Raw genomic sequence first — 18,268 nt, 5'->3', positions numbered from 1 at the left:
ACGGGGCTGGGCAAATTATGAGAAGAAAAATGATGTAAATTGGTCACTTTGGTCCGTAGTTTGTATTCTTCCTTGTGCTTTTTAGAACTCATTTTCAGCTGCACTACGCAATACAGAGACATCTAGTGGACAAATAATACACACTGTCCCTTTCACCGGAAAATATACTGAATTTAACTCTGAAAGCTGATAGATGTTGAGGTATTTTTATTTTTATTTAATTTTTTAGCAAACTTTAAGAGAAGTTGCAGTCGACTCACGCACGGGGCCTAAAAATCAGGAATTAGGACGCCCACCTATAGGGGTGCCGACGCCGTATCCCTTGGAATCGATGAGTCCGCCGATCTGCGTGAGGTTACAGTTGCGCTGGCTGATGTACTCGATGCTGGTGGACTCCATCAGGAGGGCGTAGTCGGTGGTCAGAACCCTCTGGATTCCCTCGCGGTTGTTTTTCACCAGGGCCGTGTTCTTACGGCTGCTCATGAAGGCCCACATTTTCTCATAGGTGGAGATCTTGGATTTCTGCAATCAGGAAAGTGATTAGTTTATAAATTGATAGACACTCAAAAAAGGAGAGAATACATCAATGAATTTTGAACTTGCAAAAGCAGGAAAGCAGGGTTCCCACAGATCCTTAAAAAGTCTTAAAAAACATTTAATTCATTGTTCTAAAAATTGGGCCTTGATTGGCATTAAAATGTATTGAATCCCATTTTTGAAAGTCTTAAAAATGTGTAGGTATTGCTGTAATAAGATTTAGTAACATTTATCTTTTTTTTCACCGATATACTTTCGGGGCAACATCGCGTGACCAATATAATGGGACTGTGAAAACGATGATGTGGTTTCAGTCGGGCCTGTCAGAGCAGACGATGTGTTAAGTTACGATCCAACAATGACTCGTGATAAGTAACGTTCGAGAAGTAGAGACCTTAATTTATGTGGCAATTATTATTACATTAGAGGTTTTAGAGAATCTTGAAACAACAAGAGAAATTGCTCATACGTAACTTAAGTTTGGCAAACTGTTTTACGTACATTTACAGTAGACCGCAGGGATACAGCGATTTTTTATTTTTTTGCATTTTTATGGCATTTTCCCTATTATCAAGAACAAATTATTTTCCGTGTCCCAAAAACATCCAAGTTTCAAACTTAGTATTATTCATGCATATGACGAGTAACGCCCCTAAAATATAAAATACGGGTCTGCTATTGGTTTGCCTCCCGGCATCATAGAAATGCCGTTATGCTATTGGCTGAACTTCCTCCCACAATGACTTTCTCTCTCGTCATAGTGATTTGTAACGACTGTAAGTCAGTGACAAAATACTGTATTTTTTTGCAATGGGCGCCAATGCTTACAGTGATGCCAAAGGAAAAAGTAGAAAGATAATAACCATAGAAAAAAGACTTTCAACTATCAAAAATTACAAGCAGTTCACATGCATAACTACCTTCTCTAAATTGCATGGCCGTATCTAATCGACAATTTCGACTATCATTCAAAATAAGAAAGCGATTGAAGCAAGTAAATCTTCTAACGTTAGTTTCATATTTAATCCTCCTATGACGTCCCCTCCCTCTCTTTACATCCACCTGTTACTCCACTAGAACAGCTAAAGTCCCATCACATCAAAGGTAAATCGAATGTAATTTTTCCTGTACATATACATTTATATACAATGTTATTTAATTATTTATACATATTTTACACATAATTAGTACGTACTATATACTTTTTTGTCATTTTTTTAAGTTTTTTCGGTTGTTGTTTTTCCTGGGGTGCTAAGGGTTCAGAACTAATTACCATAGTTTTTATTCCCCACTATACGGCCATTTCACTTTGTGATTCCCACCTCAGAAAGTATTTACAGTGGAACCTCGGTTTTCGAACGCCTCTCAGTTCGAACAAATCGGTTCTCGACCAAAAATTTCCAGAAATTCTTGCTTCGCTTTTCGTTCGAACGTCGGTACGCTAGGGTGCGATGCTGAGCGGCGTACGGGTGTAGATTGCCCCCACCCCTCGAGAAGAACTGTTTTCACGGCAACGCGCACTCCTTCTCTGTTTTCGTTTTTCAAAAGCGGTGAAGGGAGTGTTTTAACTCCTAATTATGCCTCGGAAGAAGGTTGGTGCAAGCAGCAAAGTTGCTACAGGTGAAAAAAGAGGAGTAGTACGTACAACTATTGCATTTAAGAAAGAAATAATAGCAAAATATGAAGAAGGTGTGCGAGTTTCCGTTCTTTCAGGAATACAGCATGGCTTCTGCAGACAACCGCCAAGGTAAGAAATCCTACTCATAATTCTTTTCTTTATCCTTTAACTGCTCACCACTTGTTGTGGAGACCCGGGTGCTAAATGATATATAAACGACCTGATTTTTTCATTTTTACACGTTCATGTTAGCGTAATCTTTTGTACGGAAGATTACGCTAACGCAAACGTACGATTAGCCTGGGTTAGCTTCATGTTTACTTTCGTGGTAAACATTTAGGGTGTTGGAACGGATTAAAACAATTTTACATTACTTTTAATGGGAAAAAACGACTTTGGTGATCGTACAAATCGTTTTTTGTACAAAGAAATAGAACAGATTATGGTTGAGAACCGAGGTTCCACTGTATGCTGTTTCCTGAGAGAAAAAGTGGACCACAATGCTTGCCTTAAAAAAAGTCATGGTGGAGCCGTCCCTGACGGCGCCATATTCGATTTTGGTCTGTTTGGCCAAATCGTCGGCCGAGTCAATGGGTGAGTCCATCCTCTCCACTGTTAGGAAGGCAGCCAAGTTGGCGGTGTATGACGATATAATGATTAAGGTAAAGAACCACCAAATTCCGCCAACAATCCTGGTTGACAGCGCCTTGGGCATCAGTTCCGATCCTGAAAGGACAAGGTACACGTCAACAAAAAATGGCACAAAAATGTTACAAAAATAGCACACAAAAATGTTAAAAGTTACAAAAAATGTCGTAAAACGGCACGAGAACATTACAAAAATGCTGCAAACAGCACAAAAATATCGGAAAATGTCACGAAAACGTCACAAAAACGCCCCAAAAAATGACATAAAAACGCAGTTGAAACGTTACAAAAACACCGCAATAACATTACAAGACAGCACAAAGATACTGCAAAACGTCACAAAAAGGCCTCAAAATGTCACAAAGGCAGCACAAAAACGCCTCCTATATGTCACAAAAATCACTCGAAAATGGCACAAAAACGTAACAAAATTGCTGCAAACATCAAAGAGATATTGCAAAATGTCCCTTTCATGTCTCGCAGTTGTCACAAAAACATCACCAAAATGTCCCCAAATTGCAAGTAAATGACACAAAAAACCTGCAAAGACATCAGAAAAAACGCCATAAAATGTCATTAAACTGCAGTCAAAACTAGTGATGGCAAAATAAAGTCCCATAAATTAGATGTATGATCGGGCCTAGAAAAATTCCGCCCGACCTTACCCGAGTCGCGGTTATGTAAACCCGAACACGCCCAAACCCGATGAATTAACTTGATTTGATTACCGAGCCCGAAATAAACCCGAAGCTTTAATTTGCCGCCAAGATAAACACGAAGCTTTACTTTAGCTGTGCTTACTTTGGCTGTGCGTACTTCGGCGCCGAACTGTGCGTTTTGGCTGAACTACGCAGTTTGTGGTTTACTTGGGGCCGAGTCCCTTAAATGGCATTGCTAGTGCAGTGCAAAATGAACGGTTCGGCGCCGAAGTTCACATTTTAGTGTGAATGTGTTCTTGACTCTAGCCACCTTCCCACTAGGGGGGTATGGCTCCGGTATACTGGACTGTCTCAGAAAATTAGAATATTGTGATAAAGTTCTTTATTTTCTGTAATGCAATTAAAAAAACAAAAATGTCATACATTCTGGATTCATTACACATCAACTGAACTATTTCAAGCCTTTTATTATTTTAATATTGCTGAATTTGGCTTACAGCTTAAGAAAACTCAAAAATCCTATCTCAAAATATTAGAATATCATGAAAAAGTATACAAGTAGGCTATTCAACTAATCACCTGAATCATCTAATTAACTCGAAACACCTTGCGAGGGTTTCCTGAGCCTTAAAAACACTCAGCTTGGTTCAGTAAAATAAATCACTGCTGATCTGACTGCTGTCCAGAGGACCATCATTGATACCCTCCATCAGGAGGGTAAGACACAAAAAGAAATTTCTCAAAGAGCAGGCTGTTCACAGAGTGCAGTTTCAAAGCATATCCACAAAAAGTCTGTCGGAAGGGAAAAATGTGGCCGGAAACGCTGCACAACCAAGAGAGATGACCGCAGCCTTAACAAAATTGTGAAGAAGAGCCGCTTCCAGAATTTGAGGGAGCTTCAAAGACAGTGGGCTGAAGCTGGAGTCCAGGTATCAAAAGCCACAGTTCACAGACGTGTCCGGGAAATGGGCTACAATAGCCGTATTCCCATGGTCAAGCCACTTCTGAACTCAAGACAACGGAAGAAGCGTCTGACTTGGGCTATGGAGAAGAAGCACTGGACAGTTGCAGAGTGGTCCAAAGTCCTCTTTTCAGACGAAAGCAAGTTTTGCATTTCATTTGGAAGTCAAGGCGCCAGAGTCTGGAGAAAGGCTGGAGAAGAGCAAAATCCAAGTTGCTTGAAATCCAGTGTGAAGTTCCGACAGTCAGCAATGGTTTGGGGAGCCATGTCAGCTGCTGGTGTTGGTCCACTGTGTTTCATCAAGTCCAGAGTAAATGCAACTGTGTACCAAGAGATTTTAGAGCACTACATGCTTCCATCTGCTGAAAAGCTCTATGGAGATGAGTATTTCATTTTCCAGCATGATCTGGCACCTGCCCACAGTGCCAAAACCACCAGTAACTGGTGCACTGACCATGGCATCACTGTCCTTGATTGGCCTGCTAATTCCCCTGACCTGAACCCCATCGAGAATTTGTGGGGTATAGTTAAGAAGAAGATGAAAGACACCAGACCTACAAATGCAAATGAGCTGAAGGCCGCTATCGAAGCATCCTGGGCATCAATAACACCTCAGCAATGCCACAGGCTGATTGCCTCCATGCCACGCCGGATTGATGCAGTAATCCGTGCAAAAGGATTCCCAACCAAGTACTGAGTGCATCAATGGACATTTTCAAATGTTTGATTTAGTTTTGCTGTTATAAAATTATTTTTTTACTTGGTCTGAGGAAGTATTCTAATATTTTGAGATAGGATTTTTGAGTTTTTTTCAGCTGTAAGCCAAAATCAGCAATATTCAAATAAGGCTTGAAATAGTTCAGTTGATGTGTAATGAATCCAGAATGTATGACATTTTTGTTTTTTTTAATTGCATTACAGAAAATAAAGATCTTTATCACAATATTCTAATTTTCTGAGACAGTCCAGTATATATATATATATATATATATATATATATATATATTATACATATTCTAAGGCAGAGGGCCGCATGTTCTGCATGATTTTTGAGGTTTCTCTGATCCAATACAGGTGATTCCAATCACCAGTATCGTTAACGAGCACTTGCTAGCTTGCTAACGAGGTTATAATTTGTATCACCTGAGTTAAAGAAGAGCAAACTTCAAAATCTGGCAGGACATGCGGCCCTCCAGGACCGGAGTGCCCAGGTCTGTTCTAAGGGATGGGCAGGGCACCCGTATGATGCGGCAGGGGTAAACCAGTGAAAGCTGTCGGGCCCTGCTGTTGAACAGAAGAGTGTGTTGTGTCACCCTGACCCGATTGACATCGTCGCTTTCTTGTGTCCCGTTTCATCTGGAGGGACGAAAGCATGACCAACTTGGGTGCCGAGGTGCTTAGCTTGTTTGGGTGTTTGGGCATTTGGGCTGGCCATGGACCAAAAAGTTTTGTGTGTGTTTTTTGCTACTTTTCCCCTTTTTTATTTTCTTTTGTGTGTGTTTGTCTTGCTGGCGGTCACCCCTCTCGAGGGATACGACCAGGGTAGGTGGGTAGCTGGGTAGCTGGGTAGGGTTATTTTTTTGTGTTTTTTGCTTCTTATTCCCTTTTCTTTGTTTTTGTGAATGTGTTTGTCTTGCTGTCGGTCACCCCTCTCGAAGGATATGACCAGGGTCGATTATATATATATATATATATATATATATTTATTTATTTATTTTTTTACATAAGTTGTTCTATGTTACATATTTTGTATATTCTAGTGAAAATGCTAAATAGGTAGGTAAAATAAAGTGCTTATTCTTTTTTATTTAACTCATTCAGATTCAGATTCAGATTCAGATCTACTTTATTGTCATTCTAGTACACGTGTATACAGAACGAAATGTCGATACATCTGACCCGCACAGTTCCCTCGAATGTACAGATATAAGTAAAAGTTGTATTGTATTATGGCTACGTATATTATTTTACCATAAGAGGAGTAGCTAACCAGATGTGCAAAATGGGCATTCAGGTTAACAAGTCAGGTAAACAGTAACATTAACACTGTAACAATAACGCTGTAAGTACAATAGTGCAGAGAGCAAATGTGCAAGGAGTGGCAAGCTATAAAGAACTGCCAGTAGTGCAAAAAGTCAGATTAGCAGCCGTTAAGATTTAGGTTAACTATATGTTAGATTGACCATTTAACAGTCTAATGGCCAGGGGGACTAGACTACTGCGGAACCTGGTGGTCCTGCACCGCACACTGCAGTACCTCTTCCCAGAGGCTAGCAGAGTGAACAGTCCATGATGGGGGTGAGAGGGGTCCCCGATAATGTTCTTAGCATGGGATAGGCAGCGCTTCTGGCCAATGTCCTGAATGGAGGGAAGTGTAGTCCCGATTATTTTCTCTGCTGTCCTCGTTACCCTCCTCACACTACCCCAGTCGGTAGCGCTGCAGCCTCCACACCACACAGAGATACAGATAATGTCAGACGTTTTTGGATTACAACCAACAAGGTTTTAAATCCCAGCTCAAAAAATTTTGCTACATTACTCTCAAACCGATAAATCATTTTTCTGAATCAATCACGTGGTAACTCTTGCTTTGCGGGGTTTCCAACGCCACCGCTTACATTATCAACACACACCTCGACTTAAATACTCAGCACACACTTCAGGAATTCTAACTTAAAAGCACATCACTAATCAAAACGTCACAAAAAGTCCGCAAAAACATGACTGGCACAGCGGCATTAAAAGGCCTCAAAATGTCAAGAAAACGTCACGGAAAGGGCATAAAACAAAATGACAAAAAAGTGCAGCAATATGACACCTAAACGGCACCAAAATCTCTGAGAATAATTACAAAAACAACACAAAAATGTGACAAAATGTCCCAAGAAAGCACTAAATCCCTTCAAAAAGTGCAGCCAGTACTATACCTTGCTGCATAAGCGCTCCCACTCCGAACCACACACTGTTGATAAGTGTGAAATTGTTTTCCACCACGTCCGAGTCCGGGTTGCAGGGGTGGGGGTTGTACCACTCGTACGGGGTGAACCTGCAAAAGAAAGTTGACAAGATTTTGAAAAAGCTCACGGTTCACGGATCCCTTAACCGCATGCGTCGTCTGGCCACCAATGAGGACGCAACTAAAAAGCTACAGGTGCAAAAAAAAAAGGTCAAAAATGAGCAAAAGTGGATTTTCAAAAATAAAACATAAATAAGGCTTCCCAAAAAACAATCTTGTGATGAGCCATGTTAAAAGTTAAGCGAGTCTTTGGACGTTTGCTTTCATTCGGGGCAAGTTTGTGCATGACGTGGCTGCCTTTTTTTTTACACAGAAGGAAAGAGATAGGGGACTTTAACTGTCAAAATGGGAGCTTAAACTAACAACATTTTCTTGAAAATTCATTTGTCACTCTGCTTTCACGTTCTTCTTGGCCTCTAGTCGGACTTATGCTAATGTTCACATGCTAACACTACAAAGCCCAAATCTACTACTGTTCAGCAGTTTCAAATAAACTATTTTTTGTAGGTGCATGTTTTAGTCCGGAAAACACAGAATGTGAAGTCGGTGCCAAATAAACGTTTTGAATTATTGCTGTTATTTATTTACAGTAGTTAAATTTAAAAGAATCTCACTTGCAAAGATTGCCATGCCCTACTTTACTCACCTCTTTATATTTTTAATAATAATCTTGATCGTCGATGATGATGGCCATGCAACTTGGCGAGTATAGCGGTTTGTGTGCTTTAGTTATAATTCTAGATAATTCCAAGCTTTGTTACCATGGTTATCTTTTTTTTTTGCTGTGTTTCCGTGGTTGTAATATTTTTGCTTTGTTTCAAATTTTATTGATATTTGCTTTCCCCATTAGCATCTCTGCAAATCTTGGAACTCATAGCTAAACATACTCAAGTGTGTTATGAGAGTTCACGCACAAACACCAAAAACGTTTGGGGCAGGCGCAATAATTTGTTGTTGATGTTGTATAGTGGTGGAAATGCTGTAACGAGGGGCTGAAAAATAATTTTAATCCACACCGTAATGTGACAAGTGGTAAGGTGGGACTGTTGTATCCCGGGGTGAAGAGGCTCAGCACATCTAAATCTATGTCTTATTGATATTAGATTGCTAATAATCTTATTCGTGATCCCAATCTTAACCTGATTTGTCTCTGTAAAACCTGATTTAAACCGAATGAGTTTTTACAGCTTCTCCCCCTAATTATGAGAGATCTCATGTGGCACGCTCTTTGAAGAAGGGTGGTGATGTTGCGCTTATTTCTGAAGATTCACTAAATTTACACTAATAAATATGAGGTGTTTAAGGCTCTCATGATATGGTCCTTCTCAGAGAGGCTTTTAAATAAGAGCACATTGTAAAGAGCTTTGGGAGGTCTTCATTGACTTGAAAAGCGCTGTATAAATGCAGACCATTTACCATTTACAAGAAAGTTTTATGCGTAATCCTGATTTTGGCTGACCTGCACTGGCTCCATGTCAGTTTAAGATGTGAGGTTAAGGTTCTTTTGGTATTATACAAAATGATGGAGTTCCCCTCTCATATTTCTCAGATTTTCCCCTTTGTTCCTGCTCGGGCCCTTTGCTTGGAAAATGCTAGTCTATAAGTGATCCCAAGAGCCAAGAAGAAATCGGCATGTCAAGAGCGTTGTCCATTTGGGCAACGGTGCTGTGGAATGCTCTGCCCTGTGAGATTCAATGTGGAACCTCAGTGGAGGTGTTTAAATTGAGGCTTAAAACACACTTATATTCAGCAGCATATGAATGATGTTGACCACGGGAAGCTGTCAACCGGACATTCTGTTATTTTCTATGATGCATGTTGATGATGTCTGTATTGTCTGTTGATGCCCTTGCAACATCCATTGCAGCCTGGTCATCCTGGAAGGGGGATTATCTCATGTGTGGCCCCTTCTCAAGCAGGGGCAATTTTATGTTCAGGGCTGTGGTTGGTTAAATACATTTTTTAAATTTATCTCAAAGTTATAGAGTATGTCAAAATAAATTATGGCAACATTTTAATTAAAGTATTTCGCAAAAGGCTTTTTATTTCAAAAGGCCGATTTTATCAAAAAAATGTTCGTTTTTGACATATTTTTATCATTTGATTGTTTTGTTTTATGCCCATTTTTATTCGTTGAATGTTCCTTTTTTGATAGAATTATGACGCTCTTGGGTATCCATACTCTCACTGTTATACACCGGAGACTCCACAGACTCCACCGCTATGCCACAAGTATAACTATCCAAGCGAAAGGGATTGGGATGGGGGGCGAAAGCGGTGCTAGGAATCAAATGGACTGAAACATTTCGGAGCAGTGGAGTTTTTTAGATGCTGCGTTGTTAACATTTTTGTTTTGTTTACCTTTATAATAATTTAGCTAGATATTTTCATTAAATTTCAGCCTATCTTGACCTTATTAAGGAAAAGAGAGTTTCAAAAATACTACAGTTTTTGGGTGTGCTTGGGTTAAATTTAGGGGTGCTTGAGCAACCCCCAAAACGGGCTGGTTCCACCCATGTTCTCAAGATTCCTTAATTTCTTCATGCTGAGGTTGTTTAGTTTCTTCTTGCTCTCATGTAGATTTTAATGTAACGATAGTCTGTTGTCTGTACAGCCCTTTGAGACTTTTTGTAGTTAAGGACTATACAAATAACATGACTTGATTTGACTTGTCTTTGGTCATTTATTCCGATTTTGCTGTTTTAGTGTTTTGGCCAATTGTAACACATTTTTGGTCTCGGCCCCAATGTTTCGTTTTGGTTCATACCTCAAAAACAGACACACTAAAGAAAAGAGGTTAAGTTCTTGATGACGTGGTGCGGAGACAATAAGCACCTGGTAAATGTCAGCAAGACCAAGAAAGTCGTCGTTAACTTTCAGAGAGGGCAAACCTGCTACCCCCCACTGACCATCGACAGGGGTGCACATCAGTTAAGACCTCTCCTGGACCACCAACACTACATCCCTGACCAAAAATCAAAACAGCGCCTTATCTTCCTGCGCAAACTAGAAAGCAAGTGTTCGGCCACCCATCCTGACTACATTCTACCGAGAAACCATCAAAAGCCTCATCTCCAGCTGCATTGCTGTTTGGGGTGATATCTGCATAATAGGAAAGCCCTACAGTGCATTGTGAGGACAGCTGAGGGGATAATTGTGGTATCACTTCCCTCCCTACAAGACATCTCTTCACCCGTCTTACCCACAGAGCTATCTCTATTGCCAGCAACGCAACCCATACTGTATGTTCAGCCTCCTGCCCTCGGGGAAGAGATACAGCCTTTTCTCCTGCACTTCTAGAGTCACTAACAGTTTAATCCACCAGGTAGTGAGACGACTGAACTCTCTCACAGCGGTAAGAAAAAAACGAACACTCAGGACTACATATCAACTTGACACACCTGATTGTGTTTATATTTTAATTATTTTATCCAATACCATTTTACAATGTTTACCTTTATTTATAATACTGCCACTATTGTTGCTGTTTGGAACTTATTACTCTATGTTGTGTCTAATATGTCAATTGTTTTACTTCAGTGCCAGCCAAAAGGTAATTTGCACTTTTATTAAGTATTACCGGTATCTTAAATTAGGATTGCTCTGTAAATCTGCACTTTATTTTTGTCAATGTTTACGCATGGGAGAGTGCAATGCTGCAGTGGCTAATCGGAAAGAACGGGAGATATCCCAAAGGGCCGTCTCATGTCAAATTGAAGTTTGGGCTGGATGGATGAGAAAAATAATTTGAACATGAATCTGTCACTTGCACACTCTAACCTTACTTGTGCATTCATTCTCTAGTCAGCTATTTGGCCACATTCAGCGTAGCCCCAACGTAACAGATAAACTATGTTTTACCATATGGGGGAATTCCCTCCCCCAAATTTTAAGTTGGTTTGGCCTACCACCATTATTCCTTTCTGTAGCAGTAAAATGAACACAGAACAGCACGAATGATATAATGGAGAGCAGAAAGGTGCTAGTTGAAGCCGAAAAAGCCAGGAAAAGAAATAGAAACATGTTAAAAGAAGACTATTATCATTCATTTCACTCCTCTTGCACTATTTGCCTGTCATCTGTGTGTCTATGCAGAATTTAGTCAAAATAATAAGCAAATAAGCTCGTATTAATGGGAATCCTGTCTCTTTTTCGAGAAATGGCTCTTCTGGCTCAGTTTACTGGCTCCCAAAAGCTTCTTCAGGTGTTTTATGTTGCTTTTATCCATCTAGCACAAATTACTATGTAACATTATGAACAAAATTACTTTTGGGAGACAAAACAAATGAATATAAAAAGGGCAATGAGAAAAAAAAAAAGAAAACAAAAAAAAAGGTAGCAATAAGAATTAATAAAAAAGAAATAATAGGCTAGAAAAATCAAGAGAAAACAATGAAAATGATAAAAAAATGAAGGAAAAGCAGGAAAAAAAAAGAAGCAAAGAAACAGGTCCTCTTACAATACTCCCTCCTCACAGATGCCTACCGTGTCACTGGGCTGGGACATAAGTTCATATTAAACCTTTCTTGTACTCCAGTTGCATGTGAGTTGTGGTCAAAGCGGCGCCGCTATCGAGCGGCTGCCTTTCCAGCAGCTCCCCTGTTATCTCTCACTTTTTGTGATTTTTTGTTTTATTGTCTGCTTCTATCTTCGGTGTTTTTCTTCCCGTTTTGACAACTACACTATGGATTTTTCTCTGATAGAGTGATTGAAACAGATAGTTATTTGTCACAAAAAACATTCATGAGGTTTGGTTCTTTTATGACTTTTAATGGGTTACAGAAAAGGGGATCAAATCTGCAGGGTCAAAAATACATACAGCAGTGCTACTATTTGGTAACATGTCCCTTGGCCATTTTCACTTCAATTAGGCGCTTTTGGTAGCCATCCAGAAGCTCCTGGTTGAATAACAAAAAGTTAAGAGGCCATCCTATGAAGCTCATTTCACTGACAACACTTTCTAAGTCACCAAAATTGTTAATTTGTGATGCTGTATGTATATGTTTGACCCAGCAGATTGTGGTGTCGTGTAATACACTCCCCTTCCTGCGGTGCCGCTGTATACTAATGCGCAGCCTTGTACTTGTGCTTGAGAAATACCGAGGAAGAAATTAAGTAAACACTCTATGAATGTACCGTCCGTGCCTGTCTCTGAATCCTACTACAACCCTACTACATACACAACATATTGGCGACGAGGATGACTTGGATCGGAATCTCACAACCCCTTGCTTTGCTTGAAACCCCGGGTGAGCCTACGATGTTGTACACCACGTGGATTCAGATGTTCGAAAATTACCTGCTAGCATTGACTGCTAACGAAATGCTTGACAAACGAAAACGCGCACTACTGCTGCACTGTTTAGGCACAGAAGGGCAGAGAATTTTTCTTTCCCTTCCCGACACTGGCACTTCTTACAAATCCGCCTGTGATGCGCTAGAAACTTTCTTTGTACCGAAGATTAATGTCGTTGCTCAGCGTACCAAGTTCCGTCGGCGTGCTCAGAGACCAGGCGAGACCACCGCCCAGTTCATTGCCGCATTGAGGGAATGAATTGCGATCTGTGACTTTGACACGTTTGCTGATAATATGATTAGGGATCAATTCATTGAGAAGATGTCCTCTTCGAGAATCAGAGAACGCTTGCTGTTGGAAACGGACTTAAAACTTGACAAAGCGATCGCTATTGCTACACAAATCGAATCCGCTATGTCAGAAGCTAATGCTATTGCTCCTGTGCACGTGCCCGGCCATTCCTGTGAAGCTTGTGCAACAAAGAGATAAAAGGAATCAGAGCAGTACGCATACACAGCGCTCGAGAGATAAAAGGAATCAACACAAAACCTGCTACCGTTGTGGCTCCAACTCTCATCTAGCAAATGACCCCAAATGCCCTGCTAAAAATGCAAAATGCAACCAATGTGAAAAAATTGGAAATTTTAGTAAAGTGTGCCGCAGCGAAATTCCTACTCGATCACTGAGAGAAGTTACTGTCCCAGAACTTACTGTGTGTCATGTAGCCCCTACAGCTGCAGTCCCAAAGCGCCTTACGTGTACAGTTGCTCTCCATGCGAATGATGAACAGTCTATTACTACTGACCTGCTTGTGGACACTGGTTCAGCAGTCTCAATTCTGCCAGAGAGAATTTACAGACAATCATTCATGCACTTGCCTCTCTCAAAGCCTACTGTACGTCTGGTGACCTACATGAAGAAGCCAATTCCAGTGTTGGGCTGTCTTCAACTTACTGCTACATACTGCAACCAGAGTGCACATACTGACTTATACATAGTTCCTGACGGTACTCCACTACTGGGAATAGACCTGTTCACTGCACTTCGCCTCCACATACAAGATGGGCAGATTAAAACACCTGCTGCATCGGAGATGAGTCACTCTGTCAACACTACAAATGTTTTAGGCGTTGCTACAGGTTTTATACACAAAGTTAAAGTGCGTGCAGACGTCCCTCCAGTCCAGCAAAAGCTACGCAGACTCCCATATGCCGTGCGTGACAAGGTGTCGGAGGAGCTGACAAAACTGGAAACTGATGGCGTCATCGAGAGAGTCGACGCGTCTGCCTGGGTGTCGCCTCTGGTGGTTGTGAGCAAGAAAACAGGTGGCCTTCGTGTGTGTGTGGACTTACGTGAACCAAACAAGGCTGTGGTGATCGACAGTCACCCGCTGCCACACATTGAGGAGGTGTTCACTGAGCTCCGTGGCGCTACAATGTTTTCCACGATTGACCTACAAAATGCATACCACCAAGTGCAGCTACATCCAAGCAGCAGAGATCTTACAGCGTTTATAACACAAGATGGACTGTTTCGTTTCACACGAGTGCCTTTTGGCCTGGCATCAGCACCCAGTGTCTTTCAATGCATGATGTCTCAGATCCTGGCTGGTGGTCAAAAGGGTGTATAGTGCTATTTGGACGACATCATTGTCAGTGGGGAGACGCCTGAAATACATGACGCCAGATTGAACGCCGTCCTCAAACGTTTACAGGAGAGTGGGCTGAAGCTCAATGCTGCAAAATGCCACTTCAGAAAAACAGAGTTGTCCTTCCTTGGGCATCTCATCTCTGCCTCTGGTCTACATCCAGATCCTGGTCATGTACGGGCTGTGGTTGAAGCTCCCCCTCCACACGACGCTCAATCTCTGCGATCTTTCCTAGGCCTGACTGCGTGGTACTCAAAGTTCATCCCCAACTACGCCATGCTTGTGGAACCTCTCCGTGCTCTACTCATACAGTCTGCTACATTTCACTGGTTTGAAGAGGCGCAAGCGAACTTTTCCAAAGTGAAGGAGATCATCACTACTAGCTCTGCACTCGCCTTGTTCGACCCTTCCCTGCCAACTGTCGTGACAACAGATGCATCAGACTATGGCATCGGTGCTGCGTTGACACAAATGAAAGGTGACATAGAACAGACCATTGTATTTGCTTCCAGGACGCTGACTGCATGCGAGCGAAATTACTCAACAGTCAAAAAAGAGGCTTTGGCATGCGTCTGGGCGACTGAAAAGTGGCGTACTTATCTCTGGGGCCGTCACTTCACTTTACGGACTGATCATAGCCCTTTGACCACTCTACTCACAACCAAAGGCCTTGGACGTGCAGGCATGAGAATAGCTCGCTGGTCTGCTCGACTGATGTGTTTTAACTACACAATCGAATACAAACCGGGACATGAGATTGTTACTGCAGATTGCTTGTCACGTTTGCCTCTCCCCATCACAGACGACCACGAGGAGATGGAGTTGGAGATGGTGACTGCTGTGTCTCCTGACTTTGCTGCAGTCACTGATGATGAGCTCTTCAGTGCGTGTGAGGAAAGTCCAGTGCTACAGAAGGTGCGACACGACATGCAGAAGTGATGGCCTCGTACTGCAAAAGGCCTTGACCCCCTCATCGTGCCATACTTCCGTGTGCAAAATGAGCTTGCCTTGCAGAACAGTGTCATTGTGCGTGGCACTCATCGTGTTGTGATACCACAACAGTTACAGGAAAAAATGATCCAACTTGCTCATGCTACACACCAAGGGATCGTCCGCACAAAACAAAGACTGAGAGACTTGTACTGGTGGCCTGGAATGGATTCTCACGTTGAGCTCGCCATCAAATCATGCACCACCTGCTTGCAGCATGACAAAACCGCAACCACACGTACTGCCCCATTACAGCCTGTGCCTACCCCAACTGCTGCCTGGGAAAAGGTTGCTGTGGACATTGTTGGTCCTATTCACTCTGCGCCTGCTGATTGCCGCTTCGCCATCATCCTCATTGACTATTACAGACGATGGCCAGAGATTGCCTTCTGCTCAAATGTTACTTCTCAGATTCAGATTCAGATTCAGATCTACTTTATTGTCATTCTAGTACACGTGTATACAGAACGAAATGTCGATACATCTGACCCGCACAGTTTCCTCGAATGTACAGATATAAGTAAAAGTTGTATTGTATTATGGCTACGTATAGTATTTTACCATAGTGCCGATAGTGCAAGAGGAGTAGCTAAACAGATGTGCAAAATGGGCATTCAGGTTAACAAGTCAGGTAAACAGTAACATTAACACTGTAACAATAACTCTGTAAGTACAATAGTGCAGAGAGCAAATGAGCAAGGAGTGGCAAGCTATAAAGAACTGCCAGTAGTGCAAAAGTCAGATTAGCAGCCGTTTAGATTTAGGTTAACTATATGTTAGATTGACCATTTAACAGTCTAATGGCCAGGGGGACTAGACTACTGCGGAACCTGGTGGTCCTGCACCGCACACTGCAGTACCTCTTCCCAGAGGCTAGCAGAGTGAACAGTCCATGATGGGGGTGAGAGGGGTCCCCGATAATGTTCTTAGCATGGGATAGGCAGCGCTTCTGGCCAATGTCCTGAATGGAGGGAAGTGTAGTCCCGATTATTTTCTCTGCTGTCCTCGTTACCCTCCTCACACTACCCCAGTCGGTAGCGCTGCAGCCTCCACACCACACAGAGATACAGCTGGTCAGGATACTCTCTATGGTGCCCCTGTAGAATGTGATGAGGGAGGGTGGGGGCATGTGGGCTCTCCTCATCCTCCGCAGGAAGTACAGGCGCTGCTGTGCCCTCTTAACCAGTGATGCAGTGTTCACGGACCAGGTGAGTTTGTTTGTAATGTGCACCCCTAGGAACTTGATACTGCTGACAACCTCCACAGCCTTGTTGTTGATGCAAAGTGGGGCATGGTTGGGCTGGTTTTTCCTAAAGTCGACAATGATCTCTTTAGTTTTGTCAACATTCAGGACCAGGCTGTTGTCCCTTCACCAGGCCACCAACTGCTCCACCTCCTCTCTGTAGGCCAGGTCGTTGTCGTCCCTGATGAGGCCCACCACTGTTGTGTCGTCAGCATACTTCACGATGTGGTTTGTGGTGGACCTAGGGGCGCAGTCGTGTGTCATCAAGGTGAACAGCAAGGGGCTCAGGACACAGCCTTGGGGGGAGCCCGTGCTGAGGTAGATGACATCTGAGATGTTCTGACCTATCCGCACTGATTGGGGTCTGTCACTGAGGAAGTCCAGCAGCCAGTTCCGCAGGGGGGTGTTGAAACCCAGGAGTCTCATTTTGTCTACCAGATGTTGTGGGATGATGGTGTTGAATGCTGAACTGAAGTCCAGGAACAGCATCCGCACATGGGTGTTCTTCTGCTCTAGGTGTGTCAGGCTCAGGTGAAGCGCAGAGGAGATGGCATCCCTGGTGGAGCGGTTTGTCCGGTAGGCAAACTGAAAGGGGTCGAATGAGGAGGGGAGACTGGAGGTGATGTGCTCTTTAACCAGTCTCTCAAAGCACTTCATTACGATAGGAGTCAGTGCAACGGGCCGGTAATCGTTGAATGATAAGATCTGGGGTTTCTTTGGCACAGGGATGATGTTGGCAATTTTGAAGCACTTTGGCTTGGTCTAGCGAGGTGTTGAAAATGTCTGTTAGTTATGACTTTTCTTTCCATTGTGTTTAGCAGAGAAGGTAATCCACAGGAAATTGTTACTAACAATGGCCCTCAGTTCGTGTCGACCGAGTTTGAAGCATTCCTTAGTGACAGGAACATCACACACCGTCGCAGCTCTGTGTACTACCCACAGGCCAACAGTGAAATTGAGCATTTCAACAGAGTCTTCAAGGACTGTCTACAAACAGCCAACATCGAAGGTAAACCACTGAAAGCCTTCTTCACTGAGTTTTTACACACTTACAGAGCCACACCACATGCAGTGACTTCAGTATCCCCCGCTGAACTGTTGCATGGTAGACCACTGAATACAAAGCTTCACATTACAGGTCTTCACTCCATGCGCCCCACTGCTGACAAAGGCAACATGCTACAAAACATACAAAACAAACAACGGAAGTCAAAACAATACACCGACAAACGTCGCGGTGCAAAATCACCCAGCTTCCAGATTGGCTCTGCAGGTTCGCATCCGCAAACCTGGAATCATTGCCAAAGGACACTCAAAGTTCACCAAGCCACTGACAGTGGTAGCCCAAAAGGGTCCAGCCACTTATCTGCTGTCTGATGGAAAGGTGTGGAATGCTTTCCACCTTGCCCATTCTTCCACCTGTGCTGCTGCTTCAGCGCAAAAGCCTGCTGATGTTGATGCTTGTCTCCTGCCAAGCAACCACGGTGCTGAGCCGCCTGAACCTGAAACTGAAACTGTGCCCTCACCACATCCCTCTCCGAGTGCACCGAGAATACGACATGCTCCTGCATGGCTTCAAGATTACGTGACTTAAAAAAAAAAAAAAGACATGATGAATGTTCATTGTTTTAAAAAATTGTCCTGTTTGTTTA

General features: G+C 42.7%; 1 protein-coding gene across 2 annotated transcripts in view; it reads right to left on the bottom strand.

Annotated features, from left to right (window-relative positions):
• LOC148357511 (glutamate receptor ionotropic, kainate 1) overlaps positions 1–18,268 on the bottom strand; it is a 76,510-nt gene that overhangs the window by 5,735 nt on the left and 52,507 nt on the right. For both annotated transcript variants that reach the window (XM_088346409.1, XM_088346411.1), the window contains 3 exons: positions 7,351–7,469; positions 2,664–2,881; positions 297–522 (listed from right to left, as the gene is read on the bottom strand). In XM_088346409.1, coding sequence (XP_088202535.1) covers positions 297–522; positions 2,664–2,881; positions 7,351–7,469 — 563 coding nt within the window. The remainder of the gene's footprint in view (positions 1–296; positions 523–2,663; positions 2,882–7,350; positions 7,470–18,268) is intronic.

This window comes from Urocampus carinirostris, chromosome 10, assembly GCF_059441175.1.
Source record: "Urocampus carinirostris isolate Australia breed hairy pipefish chromosome 10, RoL_Ucar_1.0, whole genome shotgun sequence".
Classification (NCBI taxonomy): Eukaryota; Metazoa; Chordata; class Actinopteri; order Syngnathiformes; family Syngnathidae; genus Urocampus; species Urocampus carinirostris.
This window is presented reverse-complemented; position numbering and strand designations above follow the sequence as displayed.